Raw genomic sequence first — 19,403 nt, forward strand, 5'->3', positions numbered from 1 at the left:
GACTTTGAGAGGATGACACTGTTGTCAGGTTGTGGGTTGATGAACAAACTAATGCTTCATTTCATCAGAGCTTATGCTTACCGCTGTGGGCGAGGCTAAATGTGGAGCTCATTTTGGAACTGATAACTTCTGTCTTTATGTAGACATTGAATCTAATTTAATCTGACCATGAACTTACTTTCGAACATCAATTGTTTGAACGTGTAGATAAAGAGTCACAAATTCACACATCAAACTTTATTATCCATTTTTGATGTGGTTGAAATCATCTGTGCAACTGTGAGGACAAGCCCACAGCCAGGTGTCTGTTTCAGCAGGTGGTAACTCTACGAGTCAGTAACGTGGCATCACGTCTCCTGCAGTGCCCCCCTCCTTACTTCCCGTTCTCCTGTCCTTCATCTCCCAGCAGGCAATTCTGCTTCATTTGTTTTTTAGATTTTTTTCCCTACAAAACATTAGTAGCACATTATAGGACACAGTGAAGCAGCTCCAGAGGTGCAGCAGTTCAGGGATTTCCTTGTGGATGTGCAAAGGGATAGGTAATCCATCTTTTTGACATGTCAAGCTGTCAGTCACTCAATGTGAAGGTCAACTTCTTTGGTGAGCCTCACAAATCCTAATTTTAAGGCTCGACTGATCATCTTTGAAAAGTGAAGTTTTCAGGCAAAAAAAAAGTTTTTGTAGTCTAAACCTGTGATGTTTTCCTTCCTTCCTTCTAGGACTTGATTTCTTGTTACTTTTTCTTACCTTAATCTTCCCTTTTTAAGCCTGTGTTTTGTTACATTAGTGAGTAGGGGGGTGGGGAGCATGAAACGAGATAATGGGAGTTTACATCTGATCACTTAACTCCTTTCATCAAAAAGGATTTTGAACAGGCACAGCGTGGCCAGCATAACAGAGCTGCTGGGGTCTGACATTGGTCCAACTGCTAGGTGACTAACGTATACTGCTATATGAAGTGGGAAATCTCGTAAGTCTGAGATGACTGGATGGAAGCGTATATAATTATTCTTCTTGAAACAAGTTTTCAGAGACTGGTACTCTTTTTGTTTTCACTCAGAATCTCATTCTGGTCAGATGAACTTATTGACTTGCAAGTAAATGTGGCACTGAGAGACCAATGTGGGGGGTTTTCCCACTGAAATTGGGAGAGACAATGATTTTGAATCAGCCTTATGAATGTGAGCTCTGGATTTTATTTAGATATAAAAACTGTTCTTCCATCATTAAGTTGTTGTTACACTCAGAAACACATTTTGTCATGTATAGCGACCTTTTCATGTGACATTACTAATCTTTTTTTATTTATCTTTATCGAAGAAACCGCTAGGACAGATCAAGCTGACAAAAAATAGATATATGATGTTAAAGATTTTAGAAGCATGTAACTGAAAAACTAACATTTTGAACTTTGTTCAACAAAAATGTGAAAAAAGTGGTTCTTTCAGTCGAAAAGCATGAGCACATATTTGTCGGTATCTATAATTTTCTAGAAAACCTCTGACTGGAGTATTTATGATTCGTTTTTAACAGACGGCAGTGGCCAATATGTTTACCTTGACTCAAAGAGGCACTGTCACACAAGTGTACTCATGGAGTTATCAACATATTCACACTTGAGAGGATTATACAAAGACGGAAACAATCAATATTTATCAGCTTCAGTCCCGTGGGAGAACGCACAGACACAAGCCCGCACACACACACACACACACACACACACACACACACACGTAACTCTCTCGCTCACATGTCAACTTGAGCCGTTTCCTGCTATCTTCTTCACCTGTTTGCACTGCTTTAACTGGAATCCTTGAATTAAGTCCCTGTGCCTTGTCTTTCATGCTGCACAGTAAAGAAAATGCTTTTTACCGCAGAATTATTTTTTTTCTGATTGATGATCCTGCATTTGAAGGCTGGGTTTGTTCCTCCTTTATGACAACAGTCCTGTATCTACCCTCTACTATATGTGTCTCTGCAGCCTTCATGCTCTTGTGTATTTCAGAGGGCAGGAAATTGTATTTTAGTTCAGTTTAACTTTCCATAATTATAGAGGATTTCAGGTTTGAAGCACAATAGAGGGTATTTATACAACAACAGTTCTTACCTAAATCAGTAACATTATGTTGCTGTTTAGCTTTATTACAGTTATCAGGACATTTTGGAGACCTAAAAACACAATGCTTTAGGTTAGATTAGGTTCTAGAGTGTAATTTGTTTTAAAATGCCACTAGAACACGTGGTGCTTTTCTATGGTTGATTTTGAAAAGTCACACTGCCAGTTACTGGCTTGGTATACACATTACACCATTTAAAGCTGTTTTTGCATCCTCGTGTGTAAGGATTGCTGACTTAGCCTCATCCTGTTAACAAGGAATGTTTTTTTATGTGCAAACCATTATGTAAACAGGGTTTTAGCACTTCTTACCTTGACTTCTGTAACTTTTTCAACTTTAATCCTAACTTAAAATTTAAAACTGGCTAAAATATCCTCTCTGTTGAAGATGTTCTTCATCTTCCTGTCCCTGTAAGGAAAACATGGTCCTCTTAACAGCAGAAATACAAGAAAACCACACTTACAAACATGCACAGACGCACACATACACACACACACAGCCACTTTGCGATAACTCCTACAAAACGCCTGTCATCCTTACTCAGTCATACACAAGCAGCGAGTCAGCACAAGCCGATGGATCAATTTAGTACAGAAAAGCTGTGGCATTCTTCAAATGTAATGGGCTTTGATGTCGACGCTGAGCTGCATTACAGAACCCAGTTGAAGCCAGTGAAACCTCTTTTCATCTCCCTGCTTTCTATGCAGAGGACGTTGGCAGGAAGCGTGGCGCTCTTCTGCTGCACTGTTTTTTCATCTTATGTAAAGAGGAATTGGCTCGTGGCTTGAATAACTACAGCCACACATCCTCTTTTACTTTTGTTAATATGGGTTCTATATATAATTATGACTTGCACCCAGCTTGGTTCTTCCTGCCAGCCAAAATCTCACTTTTGACCCACTTGGATTGTTCACATGCTCATTTCTAGCCTTTATAAAATTTAGAGTCACTCTTATGAGATGTCTTTTGTTAATACATCATGGTCCATCTGTGTAACTGTTTAATTTCTACAGCTCCAGACTGCACCCTGGTGGACATTTTGTTCATTGCCTGCGAATGAAGAACACTTTTTTCCTGATTGGAAAGGTTCCTTCATATTACAGTATATTAATACTAGCGGGAACCCGTAGAAATTCAACGATAAAACAACAATGTCTGGCAGTTTTGTTTTTTTTCTTTGCTGTCACCAGAAAAAAACAAAACAAAACCCAGTGTACTTTTACTTATTTTAATTTTGAAAGACAAATTATCTTTCATTCAGCTGTGATAGCGTGTGCCCCCCCCCCCCCCCCCAAAAAAGAAGATACTCTGTCTTACTTTAATTCGCAACAGATACCACCACTTTCTTTTTTATTTTTAATGTTACCTTATTCACCAAAAAGATGGTGCATTAAATTCAAATCACACAGACGCATCAGAAGATATCACGGAAATTTGTTTTGAAACACTTTATTCATAATAATAAATCGTTCTGGGGCAAGCAAATAACAAATAGTCAGATCAAGATGATTGGATGAATGAATACAAATTAGTCAACCATGAATTGCTTTAGTTTTTTGGGTGAATTTGTTTGTATTATTAACATAGTTATGAAGGCAGAGATTCCAGAGAATGCATGCAAGTTGTAATACGGCCAACTGAGCACAGACTGCCGAATCGGCCGACATTTCCAAAGAGATAGAACACATAGCAAGAACACACTACAGTGCAGCCTGTCACACACTTTGTTCAAGTGTAAGACTCATTCTTAGGGGAGATATCTGCCAAGAACAGGGTCATTTATTATGCTCCGAGTTCTCTGTGAGAGACAATATGTATTCAGTGCAAATTATTCACTCACATTCTGCAACTATGGCTATTAGACATTGGCAAAGTTATGAAGGAGTTCTCATTCCAATTGGATGAAAGCTCATTGCATTAGCAGCTCCGGTGCTGAACCTATTATAGATGATAGGTAACTTCACTTACAGGTGGATGTAAACTTGGGGTGTGCTACTATTTGTTTTACCATGTACATTGAAGGTTTGTCTGTTTACTGTGTTCGTACATTGTGTTTTTCAGAGTAACACTGCATGTTTAAGAAGTGAAAATATTGAGAAAGAAAAACACAGATACCGCAGTTGCCCACAATATATTTTGTGATGCAGAAACTTTATATTTTCTTACACATGTCAGACAGACAGTGAATTTCACCTCAGCAGCCATAAACCCTTTGTTTACCACTAAGTCTTATGAGGCAGTTTGGTCAAAAAAATAATGTATGAGAATCTCTGTATGAGAGTCCCTTTTTCTGCTAAATGGTAATGTCTGTTAGCAAGAAACTGACCTTTTGTATTGCATTCTATCTTTCAATGAAATCAGTGCAACCACTTTAGAAAGAGTGCTGTCATTACCCAAACGCAATCCCAGGTTGCTTCTAAGCAAAATTCACAACAGAAGTAGATTAAACCATTTTAAAATGGTAACAGCGGTGATTGCTCTAAATCTAAAGTAAAGGGTTAGTTCCTGTGTCAGAATTCAGTGCTTGTGTATCAGATGGTATTTAACCAGTTTTTTAGTGGGATGCACATGTGTACATATCTCATGAGCACCGACCTTGATCTTGAAGGAAAATATAATCAAATTTATTCTCAGGTTTTGTATTTACTTTGTATTTCACCTAATAATGATATAGCTAAATACATTGTGTAATGGGCGTCCACCGTTTAGCGGCGGACGACGGCTGTGTAATTTGTTTGGCTCTTTGTTGTAGGTGGAGACAGTGGAGACTGGTACGGGAGACTGATACTGGTGACTGGCACTGGAGAACCATATAAGGGAAAAACAACCAGCCAGAGAACGACACGATGTATATGTGTTAATGTATAGCGGCTCATCCTTTAGGTGGAGCCTGGAGACGGGCATAATAAATATCTGAGGTTCTCTGGAATGTGTTGTTCCTGCCCCTTGTCACGGTTCAGACAACACCAGATTTTATGTTAGGGACAGAGAACCCAGATCTGTTTAGAAATATTATATTAGGATAAAAATACATATTTGATAAATGAGACGGTTTGTTTCTTGTTCTTCCTTCCGGTTTTGAACACGCACAACTGCTATGGGTGGACTTCGGGATAAAAGTCCGTTTACCTAACAATCTGTATCTACAACTGTCAAACCAGAAAGGCTAAGGCTTAGTATTGTGCTAACTGTTTCTAGAGTGTCTGTCTCACTAATTCACACTATTTAACGTGATGTCGGTCATGAAGGGATGGTATCTCTCCACCTAACAAAAGCATGAGGGTTGAAGACTAATAAAGAGAAATACAGTGACTATTTAGCTTAATGTTTCAAACACAGAACATAGAAATATCTATGGCACATTCATCAATGTAGAAAAACTAAACATAAGATCTTTATCTTATGTTTCACACAATTATCTTTTCTGTAAAACTGCCGCTTCAACATTCCATGGAATGTAGCGCTAAATAAAAGAAAATCAATGTCAAAAATCTCACGACCCATCCTCTGTGCGGCGCAGGGCCATTAAGATTTCTCCTGGTGAGCTGACCTGGGCACACAAAGGCACCAAGGCAGGTGGTAGAAGGGCCAGACAGACGTAAACACGCAGTAGGAGCCAGTTGTATGTGGCTCTTAACATTCCCGAGCAACTCTACTTAACAGGTGATCTCTGCAAGAGATGTTAGACAATGACACCTGGGACTGATACTCCTAAGAGTGGACTTGCAAAATCAGCAAGTCCTTCCCCTTTGAGTAGCACTGTGAACACAGACTCACACTTGTCTGTATGTGCACCAGCTAACAGAGCTTGCTACTGATGAGACTGACTCTTAAATTACGGCTGCAACATGTGCATCTCCACATGAAATCACGCAATGTCACAGCATTATAATGCAAAGCAGGCACAAAGCTGTCTCCCTTTAACAACTCCTAGATGTCACCATTTCACAGAAGACTGTTTATAATGGATGATAACAAACTGTATTCAAAACCAGAAGCTTTTTTTGTTGTGTACAAATGGATCTTCCAGTGAAGCTATAAACAATTATTGCAATAATACCTCATATCAAAGAGGGATATTTCAAGATTGTTCACTAGTATAAAATGCACCAGTCAAAGGCGGCTAAGGCCAATAGATGTCACTGATAACCAAGCTTTACAGGTGGTGCTATTTACCTATATCCAATTTCTCATTTACTTGCAACGTAAGTCCTCTTATGTGCATAGTCCTACAAAAATCTCAACACTGCATGTGCCATTAGTTATACTCCAAATTCTGACAAATTAATGGACAATGTCTAATATGAAAAAAAAATTAAGATCATTGTACTGTGTCTGACCAAGAATGATGCCGTTACATTTCCCTCCTCTTAGCAATTGAAGAAACAATAGTGACACCTAGTGTCTGATTTCAGCACTGTTATTTAAAAATAATTACAAAATAAGAAGTAGTTTAATTTGGCTAATAATTTACCATTATAGATGAACCTACATAAGAAACATCTTTGGTAAACCATCATCTGAATCCTTGAAGTCCCAGAGAAAAAAAATATTTAAAAAAAAAAGGACAATAAGAAAGACGCAAACCATAACCCTAACTCTGGATGACTGTGTAGTGTCTAGTTATATCCACACCATCAACCTTCAGCTGTGATGTCTGACAGTCCTTCCATTATTCAACCTCTGTGGTGTGAAGCCCTTTTCACTCTCTCAGGTGTTTGCAGCCACAGTACTTGTATGTTTATCTCTGAGAGAAGTACTCCAGAACGAGACGGAGGTGTCCCAGGCGGTCTTTGAGCGAGGACAGGGACAGAACAGTTGTTTGATAGGCAGGATCCAGTTGGAGGACAGAAAGCAACCACCAGCACCAGGCTGGACCGTTGGACGAGGCCTAAAAGGCAAAAGAGGAGGAGTTTGTCTTGTATCCGAGGCATTACTGCTGCACAGTTTCTTAACACACTATGTATTTAATTTCTGCATTTTATTTATATAAGCCTCCATCCAGCTAGTGTTTACATTCCACTGTGTTAAATTGTGAATTAATGCTCTATTTGAATATTAAGTGTATTCATGATTTGGAGCAAGCATGTTAAAATCTATTAAGCTACAAAACGTGTGCGATGACTGTGAAAATGCACATATAAAAGCAAAACTAACTGAAAGAAGACAAAAGCAAACACCGCTGTTTTATAACTGCTATGGAGAGAATTACTAAACATGTCTTGCTTAGGCCCAGACCTGAATGTTTTCCTCTTTTTCTGGCATGGTGCCGTACTGTCTGTTGATTTGCTCACGGATGCGGCTGCCAAGGCGCTGGTACCAGTCCTGAGTCTGTTGATACACGCTGTCATGGAGATCCTGCAAAAGCTCCAACTCATTCCCCTCAACCTGAGGGAGAGGATGTGTTGATAAGAAACAAGAAAGATTGTCATTGTAATTATTACTGTGACCGTGACATTTTCTGTCTCTTTCGTTAGCATTTCTATAGTTTGGGATCTCCGTGAATCTGACCTTGAGGTCCTCCAGATACTCTATGTCAGCAGTGTGGTAGCCGTCTCTTTGACCTCTTTTAACCACCCTGAATCTGCTGCCGCCGACAGTGTCCACGTAGGACCGTCCATCAGGCAGCAGCTCCAGAGCCAGGATCTCCAAAATGCAGCCATAGTCGGCAAATCTGAGGCACACAAACAGAAATATGAGTCTGTCTTAATATAAAAGGTTTCATATTCACAAAGGAAGGTTGATGAAACACTTAGAAACAAGGGTACAACTTATATATGCTTAATATAACAATATTAACTATTATTTGTGCACACCAATGCAAATTTCAAAGCTATTTTTTGATAATGAGCTGTTCAACAATAATCATGTAGAAAAATTCAATGACATAACAAATATATAGAGGATTTGAGGACAAGCATCTGGTGTAGGATGAAAAAGCACAGCTTTTGTGGCAGATTGGTGACTATGATGCTAGGTCTCACCCACTCAGGGTCACATATGACTCATTTTAACTTTGTCCACTGTGCTGCATAATCATCATCAATCTCATCAGACTCCATGAAAGCTGCTGTGAGATTCACAGCCAGACAAATGTCAACCACGGTCTCTCCATAACCAGGCAGGTTATAACCAACTGTGTGAATGACCTGCACTGGCAATACCTTTATACCATTAGAACTTTAACATAAATTAAATGTCATTTTAAAATAGATGTGGAGTAAAACTGTCATTTTTTGTACCCTTTCCCATGCTCATAGCTGCACATTCCAAACTTCTTGGTGCCAGTCTCCATGCAGCGACGCATCATCAAACGATATCGAGGCTCAAAGATGTGCAGAGGGCAGGGCACGCCCGGATACGCGACCGTGCAAACAAATATAGGAATGTCCTGAGTAAGACTGTAAAGAAAAACAGAGAAGTTGGGGGAAAGAATGATTTAAATAAATTAGGGAGAGAAAGGTAAAAATAAGGTGTAAGTAGTTTACTACAATGACTCATGGCTCATGTTTGGTAAGCGCCTACTTGGACAGTTCGGCCATCTCGGCTTCATGGACCTGGCTCCTTTCGGCCAGCTGTGAGGGGAAGAGACGAGCCATAATGTGCTGAAGCACAACGGTGGGGTTGTACTTCCTGTTTTTAAAGTACTGTTGAGAAAAGAGTGAAAATTTAGGACGCTCCCAAACAAAAACACATCAATGACATTTAAAAAGGCATTAAATCCTCCATATTTTAAAAGAACGAAAGAAAAATAAACGTTCAAATTTTCACATCGGTGTAATAAAATGAACAACTAAATACATTTTAGTACTGTATTAGTATTTAACAACACAATCAGCCGACCAGACAGAGTTATTTATCTTAGAAACATTTCTCACAAAGGAAACATTGGCGTGAGGAAGCAGGAAGTTATCCTTTGGTAGCCGGTGATAAATCCTGATTAACAGGAAAACAAGCTGTCACACAATACAGCTGAGGATGGATGAAAATTGGGATCCAGTAACTACTCCTTTAGAATCAGACACATAAAAGGTTCTTGAGGTGGGTTTACCTCTTGCAGTGGTTGTTTGCAGAGTGGACAGCGGAGGTTGTGGTCCAGACTCCTCTCCATGCAGTTTTTACAGAAAGTGTGACCACATGGAGTCGTGACTGGCTCAAAAAACAACCTTCAAGGACAGCGAGACATAAAGAAAGCTTCAGTTAAAAAAAGACAAACTTTGAATGAAGGGGAGAACAGAATCCACCAACCATGCTGTATTGATTACAACGAGTACTCCAAGTCTGACCTGATGCAGAGAGGGCATTCAAAGTCCGACACAGTGAGGACATCAAGCGTTTTCTCCAGGCCATAGCTACTTTCACCTGAAAGAAAGAAAAAAGAGAAGGTCACCTTTTGAAGCATACGTTGAAATTATTACAGTTTCAAACCACCTTGTGGGTGTCATGGTAATGTGTGCTTACGTACCTCTGCCATGCCTATCTTCCTTCCTCATCATCATTTCCTCATCCTCTTCAGCAACAGGGAGGAAGGAAACAGCTTGGCAGAGACTGAGGCAGCACTCGGTGCCCGAGTCATGCTTCATCTTTGAGCCCTGCACACAGTTCTGTCAGTTAGGCTTCACAGTCTATCTGCATTTCAGGAACCCAAAAAAATATAGCATTCTAGAGAAAAGTAAACATTCTGTTCACACTGCTGATATACCTTACACTAAAGTGGATGGACTGGATGAGCAATATTCAAATTAGTCACAGAAAGACGACAATGTGACATTATAAATTAAAGACACAGTAACAATGTTTACCTGGTGTGTCTCTCTCCTCTCCTTCCCTTCTCCCTCCACTTCATGTGGATGTTGAGCGAGTCCCTGGGAGCCGCTGAGGCTGGTGATGGGGCAGGGCTGCTTCAGATACTCAGAAGCCACTTGTAAGATGCAGGAAACCTCATCCGGAACAACGATACCCTCTGACTCCAGGATCTATCGATCAAATGCAGGTCATGACACAAATGAAACTCGTGAAGACCTCAGAATAAAAGTTGGTTTACAACACTGTTATGGACTAAAATCTTGTAAGACAACAAAAACAACAAGTTTGACCCGAATAAAGGACATCTTAACTTTAAATAAAAAAATTAAGATTATTGCATATTACAATCACACACTTTCTGTTAGCACATGGAGTCAATGCTATTTATGGTTTTGGTTTTGGAATTCTAGGACATTACAAAATTGTAGTGCATGACTAATCAATAAAATACACCAAGAAGAGAAAATTTTAAATCCACAGTTTTATTGGTAAAGTGTGCTTTATAAATGAAATTCAAAAGAAAAAGGTCAAGAACATCAGCAAACCAATTAAGCCAGGTGCATTTCTCAAAAATGCAATACAAATACAGTTAAATAAAATAAATAAAATTCAGAAATAAAATAAGGCTGAGTCTCAAATAGGCACATAAGCAGACTCTCAATCAAAATGAATACTAAAGCTGACTCAATACAGCAATTCAAAATGAATAGTATAACATGTCTATAAATAAGGCAACATGAATAGCAAGATGCCAACAGGCATTTCCTTTAAAAGGATAAGCTAACGTTACAGGAACTGACAACAGACAACTCTATGTGTCGTTCCATTATATGAAAATTCTCTATTACAAAAGGTAGAAATCACTGCATTTTTTATTGATAGTCCCGTCTTTGTTCTTTTTATAAATAAACTTTCCGCCCTAAAGTCCGAGTGGGCTTGCCTCGCTCTCCTGTGTCGCGTCCATCTCTGTTGTCACTCACTCTGCTTTTGACTAGTGGCGCAGGTAGGAAGTGACGTCACTGCAGCCTACGGGTCCCTCAATGGGCCAAATTTAAAATGCTTGCGGATTTACTTGCCACTCATGATTAACTGCGTTCATTTTTACAGCGCGTTAATTTGCAGCGTAATTAATTAATCTAACTAACGTGTTAAACTGACAGCCCTATAGTTTATATATTATAGCACTCCAGTGAGAAGCAGAGCAGCAAAAAAGACAATCAACAAGAGAAAATCTGCACAAACAAATCACCAGATATCAAACACTCTACCAGAACACTCAGAGCAAAGCACGTCAGATCAAACCGAATGACAGTAGGAAGGGAAACGTCGACCCGTCAAACTGTAAAGCGAGAGCTAGCGGTAGCTACTGCCATGTTAAGAATGTGTGCTAACTGCCCATGGGCAGCAACAGTGACTGTCTTGTTGCAAAGTGACTTAGACTAACTTGTCTTGTAACATTTTCAGATGGCTGACTGTTTACTCTGGTTGGTCCAGCAGCTTTTATTGTCATACCACAGAAGTTCAACTTAGTGATTCTTTATTTTGGGCCTTCTGTGAAAACATTGTACCCAGATGTCAGAATGAAAAACGTGCCATCAGCTGCAGGTGGGCTCACTGTGGTGTTGTTACTGCAGCTTATGGACGTCATGAAGCGTCAGATGTGTCAAAACAATACAGGAGGGAGAGTCATTCACCTTGTGCTGCTCAAGGCCAAGTAGGTATTGTTGTCAGTGTGTGTGTGTGTGTGTGTGTGTGTGTGTGTGTGTGTGTGTGTGTGTGTGTGTGTGTGTGTGTGTGTGTGTGTGTGTGCGTGCGTGCGTGTGTGCATGCGTGTGTGATTCAGGTACAACTAGAGTGCAAGTTGATAACTTACTGATCTTTAAGTCAACATATACAAAGTAATTTAGGGAGGGAGTCAGCAGCTTAATATGATGCATTTTTACAGAAAGAAAAAAAACACATTCAGTTGTATGACCTGACATAAATTCTAATCCCCTCATTTTATAACTTATAAATGTGATCTGACTAGTAGTTAGTGACACTATACATGTACAAATACAGATCAGATACACTCTTGGCTGATGGATTATGCATCACATTGACAAGATAAATGTAAAATGACATGAACATGGAGGCAGTTCTACAGATTGACTGCAGGGGAAGCCAACTGAGTTCAGTGGACTGAGTATGTAAGTATGAAAAAAAAAATGTGTGTGTGTGTGTTTCATAATAATAAATAAATGATAAATAATATATTAATAATCAATTTCATTACTTTAATGCTTTTAATGATTATTATTAAATAATATTAAATCATTTCAAATGTGCAAATGAACAGTATTAATTAAATAAATTCTCTGCTTTCTATTTTGTAGCTGAATGACTCAGTTTATAACTCAACTGAGACAAAACACCTCATACTTCATGAATCCTTAATTTAAAACTACTTATACCTAAAGAAATGTTCTTGCTATATTGTTCATAAATAAGGAATTGAGAACTCCCCTGTTTGTTTGTATTTAAGCATTGTAATTATGTTTAATGCGTTTGTCTGGAAGTGATAAAACAAACCTTCTTGATCTGGTTCTTAGCAGGAACAAAGTCAGCCTGCAGATTTAGGCAATGGTGGAACTGGATGAGGGCTTCTGTCTGCTGACCCATTTCGAGGAGAACATTCCCTTTTCGAAAAAAGCCCTGGAACAGAAGGGAGGGATCAGTACATTACTGCCCCTGCATGTCTAACAAGTGTCACACAGAGAAAATTATAACACTGTATATCTTCTATATTTTAGATCACATTGTTTCTTCATAGCAAATTTACAAGATGTAAAAATGACACATCTAAAACTACAACGAATCAACATACAGTATCTGCTTATATAGAATGAACCGTTCTGCTGTTGCAGCGAGCTAGCACAAAGCGATTAAGTAACACTATGACATAAGTATCTATTTGCATAACTTGATGAGTCACATAACTTCAATAAAAGCATATCAGAACACCATGCAGTGAGTTACAGGGGTAAAATATAATATGGGAACTCTAAAAGCAGTTTTTATGTTGAGTAAATGTGTCATGACATGTAACAAAGATCAACATGGAATACACATTGTGCTAACTTCAGTGCAGAAGTTTAAAAGAAAAATGTCAAATTGAAGCTCGTAATTTTGACCTGTAGAGAGGATCTCAACAGCTTTGTTTTTACAGAAGGAGACACAAGAAAGTTTCCACGCAATATTGACAACCCCAATCAACAACGTACGCATCTCACCTCAAGCCAGTTTGGACGAAGGCAGCAGAGGTAGTTGAGGTCTGTCAGAGCCTCCGAGAAACACATAATTCCCCAGTTAGCTTCCACTTTGAGCAGCTTCAGGCTCAGATCATCTGGGACTAATGTTTCAACACAAAAAGAGAAGTGGGGTCATAAAAGTGGATCCATTTTCACACATTTCTGCATGCAAATATACCTGCTTACTTCCACGCTTCAACCCACTGATTTAGACTTGGATAAGCAAAATTATTCAAATTAATATATATAAACTACTACTTGACTGTGCCTCTGTGTTACGTAAAATACATGCTTTAATTTGGCAACTATTATTATGAGCATGTACAACAAGAATATTATTATCTAAAGTGGATGTTTCAGGCATTTTATTAACAGTGTACAAGCCTTTATTACAAAGTGCATGACAATGCCTGCATTAGGAAATAACAAATGAACCTCTAATAAAAACATGACAAAATGAAAGCGAGCATGCAAAACTCTGCCAGGAGATAAGACAAGCAGCAGAAGGGAAGCTGTGAGTGTGCAGCTTCAGTTAACTGTAGTGACAGAGGTGATAAACGTAGAAAATGTAATCATATGCTGATTTCCTTCAGTGCAAATATGACCATGAAACCTGAAAAACCTCCGTTTTACCTCTAAGTGCACAGTAATTTTGCAAGAAAATTATCTTATGTTTGTCATATAAAGTGTAACAAATTTCCACCAGGGTCTTTAAATTTTGCCTATCAGCAAAAAAAAACAGAAAAGGCCTCAGCACGTGGTTAGCGCGCTCCTTCAGACAGCTGTTGCTGTCCGGACATCTCTTTGGCTCGGTAGATCAGAATGCACGGACTTTTACCACTGCCTGGACGGGTGAAGACTGTCACACACACACACACACACACACACACACACACACAAATATGGTGCAGATATGGTGATCTGTGCTTCACACATCACGTCACTGTGGTGCGGAGAGTCAAAAGGACCATTACGCTCCAGCCTGAAGCGGAGCGGCGCGACCCCAAACGGGATCTCGTTGCGTAAGTGTAATCGCAGGTATCGGGGGGGGGGGGTTTGTTGTTTTTTTGTGTGCTGTCACCAAAAAACAAACAAACAAAACCTAATCCTTATCTATATCTGCAGCAGTGAAGCGACTTCGCCCCTTACCTAATTCTAGCCCCTCGTTCACGATGCGTAAAGCTTCTGTGAACTCCTTGGCTTTGAGCTTCTCCAGGACATGGCACTTCATCTGCGTCTCCTCGGGACAGCACTTTTCAGCCACACTAATGATCAAGACGTTGTTCTTCATGGCTTTCACCTCTCTTTGTTTTAGTCTCTCCTTGCATGACGGACATTTGGACGGGAGGTAGCCCCCGACGCATCTCCGGCAGAACGTGTGTCCGCAAGACATCGTCACCGGCTCGCACATCAGGAAGAGGCAGATCGGGCAGTCCAGCAGATCCATAGCGGTTCGGTTATGTCACCAGGAAAAAAAAAAAAAAAGGGTCTTACGGGAAGGACTGTGGATTTTCTCAACACAGTTTTCTCAATGCGGACGGAGAGGCTTTTCGGTGTAATAGTATCGCATTGACCATGTAAATGTCACACTGACAGCTTCCACTAGACTCCCACCTGCTCGAACGCGACCCGGTTCCGTCGTGCTGGTCTGCAATAATAATTTAGTTCTTACTAGTTTCTCTGTTGCATAAATTATACCCGGTGGCATTACCCATTTGTAAACCTAACTTAGTCTTTTGTTTGGCACACATACCGCCTCCCCTGTTGGTTACTAGAACCCCCCCCCCGCTCAAAGATTCCACGTCAATGTGACGCGATCGCCGCCGGTTCCGACAACAAAACCCTCCAACATAAACACGACAATCTTTTAACACATCTCTCTTCTCCTCCGAAGTGTCCGTGTCCGCTTCCGACTTGTTTCACGACGTCTTTTCAGTCACAGAGCCAGGTTACTGTGTAACACCATTACGTTACATAAATAAAGATCACGTGACAGCGCAGAACGAAATTCGATTGGATAAAACGGTGGCTTTTGACCCTGTTGTGAAACCAAGTTATTGAGTTTCATAACGTTGTTCTTGCGACGAGTTAATCTTTCCTTTCCATAAATTTGGGGGGGATTAGAAGATAAAATTGATAATATAATAAAGTAAGGAAAGAGTCGGGAATTTGCACTATGTTACGGGAAACTGAACGGAATCCAAGCTCCGGATTATGATGGAAGGATGGAGGATGAGAGGAGGAGCGTTGACACAGTTCATCCTCATTCTTGATCTACATATCCGAAAAACTCACGTTTTGTTATGTTGAGTCACCTGAGGTGGGGCAAACTGCATAATGCTTTTTTTCCCCCTGTTATGTATGCAAGAAAATGTGTTACACGGGTCAGTGCACATCTGAGGGTTGCTTCAAGACTTTATTCTGAGTAATAAATGACTGAACCCCACAGTTGGACTTAAAGTCATATTAATAAATAAAGGCAATTAAAGCTTTGCGTCCTACAAAGCATGTTCATAATAATTAAGTGTGACTGACATGTCTTCTCAAGTGAATATTACTTTGCAGTCATTGAGGCAGGTTTTCTTAATGAAACCTAACACTGAAACATTATTTACATTATCTTTAAACCACTGACATCCATGTGAAACAACCTGCTGTCATGTGTCAGTACTGTATTGACAAACTAAATATTTAGCTTTGTCTTGTAATAATGAAATTAGACAGGCTACTCGTAAGGACGTCCGTGATTGATAGTTAATATAATCAATGATATTGGAATCAGCAGTCAGATGAAATAAACGCAAGTTAGATTGTGTAGTATTCTCACCAAAGTTTGAGCCAGACGAGCTTCACAGTTAAAGACTGGAACTCTGTATGCATGACCCTTTTGTTAAGCCCTACGTGAGTATATGCAAGTCATAGCAACAGAATACTGTGAATATGAGAATGTATACAGATTCAAACACGTGCTTTTGTGTGATTTAATACTTGATAAGGTTGTATACACAATGTACAATGTGCTATTTAGAAAGAGACGTACTCCTAATGTAAAATGTTCTTTATTGTATTTTTTACAAAAACTGACCTGTGTGATATTTACATTCTTAACATTTTTACAGAACTGTGAACATCTAACTTTATAAATAAAACAACACCACACAGAATTTCAAGGACAACATCTTCATACTTTCTATAACACAAATAAACAAGTTCAGTTTAAATATACAAGAAACACAACTATTCAATACAAAACTTAGGCAATGTCATCAATAATACTGCACATGGCAGCATCTTTGTCCAATATTTTATCCCTCTTTAAAATGGAGGCATTCCTGTCCTGCTGACCTGCTGCCATGCAGCTGACGCTTGCTTCCTCTAGATCCATTGGTTCAGTTTTCAGCCTGGGGACTTGCCCAGAGGAACAACCACCACTAGCTACAGCTGACAAACTCCTCATCCCGTCACCATCCTGACCCTCCATCTGTGGCAAGTCGTCAGGTAAGGAAGCAAGGCACCCCTGGATCATCTCCACCACCCTCTCAAGATGTTTCTGGAACCTTTCAGCAGTCTCTAGCCTTTGTCTCTTCTGCACTTCCATCATCACCCTTAGTGTCTCCCTGGCTTGATGTGGTCTGTACTCATTTATTAGATGATGCAAATGGACAAAAAGAAGCTTTAAATCCTCCAGCTTCTCTTCACGTTTCAAACTGCCAGGGCTCTTGATAAGGATATCTAGCAGGTCCAGAAAATTCACAAGAATTGACATATTAAGCTTCTTGAGCTCCCGTTTGTGATCAAACTGCATTGGGTGGAGCCTCTCGATGCCTTGGCTCTCCAGAGGACGGATGATGAGGTCATCACACTGGAATTGGTTGCCAAACATCATGTAGCTATCTCTGATGGGTGGAGGGGGCTTAGGAGCCAGACCCTTGCGAACATTTTCATCCGTGTACTCCTTGATGTACTGCATCGGAGGAGGAGGCAGGGCACTGACCTGTTGTGGTTCACCCATGACCCTGACCTTGTGGAGACAAAATCTTCATCAGTTTTTTTTTTTAAATGGAATCTTACAAACACTGCATTTTTTTGTGGTTTTACTTAGTTGTGTTACTAAAGTGCTGAACCACAACATTTCAAAAAGATATAATCATACAGATAAAAGAGAAGGCAATGAGCGTCAATTACATACAAGTACGTAATTACATTTTACTGTTCATGTTGTGCTACACATTTGTATAACACAACATGAACAGTAAAATGTAATAATAACGAAAATTTATATAAGAAATAAAAGGACCACAGTGTGTAACAAGAAAATGTATGAATCTGATCGTACGTGTTAGCTTGGCTGTTGTTGCCGTCTCCTGTGCTCTCCAGCGTAAACGAAACGGTAGCTGATATTTGCTGTGGACTTAAGTTTTAAAGTCAGAATGCGTACCGCAATTTATGTACCGTCAACGCAGTGAAAGCGAGCAAAAGTTTGGCTTTTCGTCAAGACAAGTGCTAGAAAATCGATAAGCGTCCCTTGAGCATTTAGCTAACTTGTACCGACTGCGTATCGAATAATCCATCCCGAGATTTTTTCATGGGCTATCTAAATGTTTATTCGTGAATACATAACTATCCAAACGTGGCATGGTTATGATTAAAGTCGCCTTGTGTACAAGAAAATGGATGGATAACTCTTCCATCAACAACTTCCCCGTAAACGCCACGGAGCTAACCGTAGCTAGCTACGTGACTAATTCACTTTGCTATGGCTAGTTTTGGTTTAGCAAGTGTTCTTGCTAGCCCTTGCTAGCCAGTCAGTTTCATGCAGTCCTGAACCGAGTAACACAATACGGGATTAACAGACAAAATAATGATGAAACACAGACCTATGAAATGAGTCCTTGTCTGCTATAGGTAGACTTCAGTCTTACAATGTTTAAGAGGTAAATTACCCTGGCTTAATCAAACAATGGACAACACTTCAAGACCAACTCTGCTCTTCCCGGTCCACTAGCCTAACACTCTAATTCTATTGGCTGGAGGAGAGTCCTCGTGACATGTGATGATCATGCAGATTGGTTTATCTCGTCAACAGGAAATAAACGCTCATTTGTCTTCAAATTTGGAGTCGTGATGAAAGCAAGTCAGGCGCGTTCACTTGCTACAAAAAAATTAAGATTTTTTTTTCAGAGACGGAAATTGTCTTAACATACTGTTAAAACAAGGAGGCAGTCGTACATAACATATAAGGCCACAACAACAATTATAATACTGTTATTATTGTTAATACTACTACTACTACTACTACTACTACTACTACTACTACTACTACTAATAATAATAATAATAATAATAATAATAATTCATTCATTGTATCCGCCGTAGCAGGTCATGGGGAGCAGGAGCCTATCCCAGTGGGGGACACTCCGGGCACGACGCCAGTGCACCGTGGAGCCACATACAAATCCAATCCAATCCAATCTTTATTTGTTGAGCACCTTACCACAACCGCAGGCGACCAAAGTGCTGTACAGACGAATAAATAAAAAGAACAAACATTATAGATAAAAGACAAAGTGGCTCAAATATTACAAGTAAAATTAATTAATTGAAAACATCAATATGGATAAAAGCAAAAGCCGTATAATCAGAGCAATAGAAATAAGATAAAATAAAATAAATAAAATTTTAAAAAATCCAGTGTCTATCTAGATATTAAAATCCAAGGAGAAGAGGTAGGTTTTCACACGAGATTTAAAAACAGACAGAGAAGAGGCCTGTCTGATCTGCTGAGGCAGATGATTCCACAATTTAGGTGCCACAACAGCACAGGCACGGTCCCCTCTGAGCTTCCGTTTGGTTTTGGGCACATTCAGGAGCAGCTGATCAGCTGACCTGAGAGAGTGAGCAGGTACAGGGGTGTAGAAGGTCAGAGGGGTAAGGCGGGCCAAGAACATTCAGGGATTTAAAAGTAAATAAGAAGAATTTTAAAATGGATTCTAAAATGTACGGGCAGCCAGGGGAGTGAGGCTAAAATGGGGGTAATGTGCTCATGCTTACGGGTGCTGGTCAACAGACGTGCAGCAGCGTTTTGGACCATCTGGAGGCGGGAGAATGAGGAAGCACTGACCCACATAAAGGGAATTACAAAAGTTCAGCCTAGTGGTGACAAAGGCGTGGATGACTGTTTCAAAGTGTT

At 39.8% G+C, this 19,403-nt stretch overlaps 2 protein-coding genes across 3 annotated transcripts; both read right to left on the bottom strand.

The window, feature by feature from the left end:
* Positions 1-3,539: 3,539 nt before the first annotated feature.
* lonrf4 (LON peptidase N-terminal domain and ring finger 4) lies at positions 3,540-14,666 on the bottom strand. The gene is made up of 12 exons (XM_068325528.1): positions 14,363-14,666; positions 13,196-13,314; positions 12,495-12,617; positions 9,920-10,093; positions 9,583-9,709; positions 9,404-9,479; positions 9,169-9,283; positions 8,643-8,764; positions 8,360-8,518; positions 7,629-7,791; positions 7,356-7,505; positions 3,540-7,008 (listed from the first exon to the last, which is right to left on the bottom strand). Exons 1-12 carry the CDS (start codon positions 14,658-14,660, stop codon positions 6,859-6,861), a joined length of 1,776 nt encoding a protein of 591 aa, XP_068181629.1. The 5' UTR covers positions 14,661-14,666; the 3' UTR covers positions 3,540-6,858.
* A 1,792-nt stretch (positions 14,667-16,458) lies between these two features.
* med7 (mediator complex subunit 7) lies at positions 16,459-18,218 on the bottom strand. 2 transcript variants are annotated; one of them, XM_068325529.1, is made up of 2 exons: positions 18,091-18,218; positions 16,459-17,234 (listed from the first exon to the last, which is right to left on the bottom strand). In XM_068325529.1, exon 2 carries the CDS (start codon positions 17,223-17,225, stop codon positions 16,467-16,469), a length of 759 nt encoding a protein of 252 aa, XP_068181630.1. In that variant the 5' UTR covers positions 17,226-17,234; positions 18,091-18,218; the 3' UTR covers positions 16,459-16,466. The 2 variants fall into 2 exon arrangements, with proteins under 2 accessions (XP_068181630.1, XP_068181631.1); XM_068325530.1 differs by having other exon boundaries at positions 16,459-17,229; positions 18,091-18,212.
* Between the last annotated feature and the right edge of the window lie 1,185 nt (positions 18,219-19,403).

Source organism: Antennarius striatus, chromosome 10, assembly GCF_040054535.1.
Source record: "Antennarius striatus isolate MH-2024 chromosome 10, ASM4005453v1, whole genome shotgun sequence".
NCBI classification, from domain to species: Eukaryota; Metazoa; Chordata; class Actinopteri; order Lophiiformes; family Antennariidae; genus Antennarius; species Antennarius striatus.

Excerpts from the sequence above, each read along its gene's own strand:
- med7 (XM_068325529.1), bottom strand. The coding sequence starts at position 17,225 with ATGGGTGAACCACAACAGGTCAGTGCCCTGCCTCCTCCTCCGATGCAG.
- lonrf4 (XM_068325528.1), bottom strand. The coding sequence starts at position 14,660 with ATGGATCTGCTGGACTGCCCGATCTGCCTCTTCCTGATGTGCGAGCCG. Across the intron at positions 9,710-9,919 it reads AGAGGAGAGAGACACACCAG|GGCTCAAAGATGAAGCATGA; the intron begins GTAAACATTGTT and ends AACTGTGTGCAG. Across the intron at positions 9,284-9,403 it reads GAATGCCCTCTCTGCATCAG|GTTGTTTTTTGAGCCAGTCA; the intron begins GTCAGACTTGGA and ends CTGTCCTTGAAG.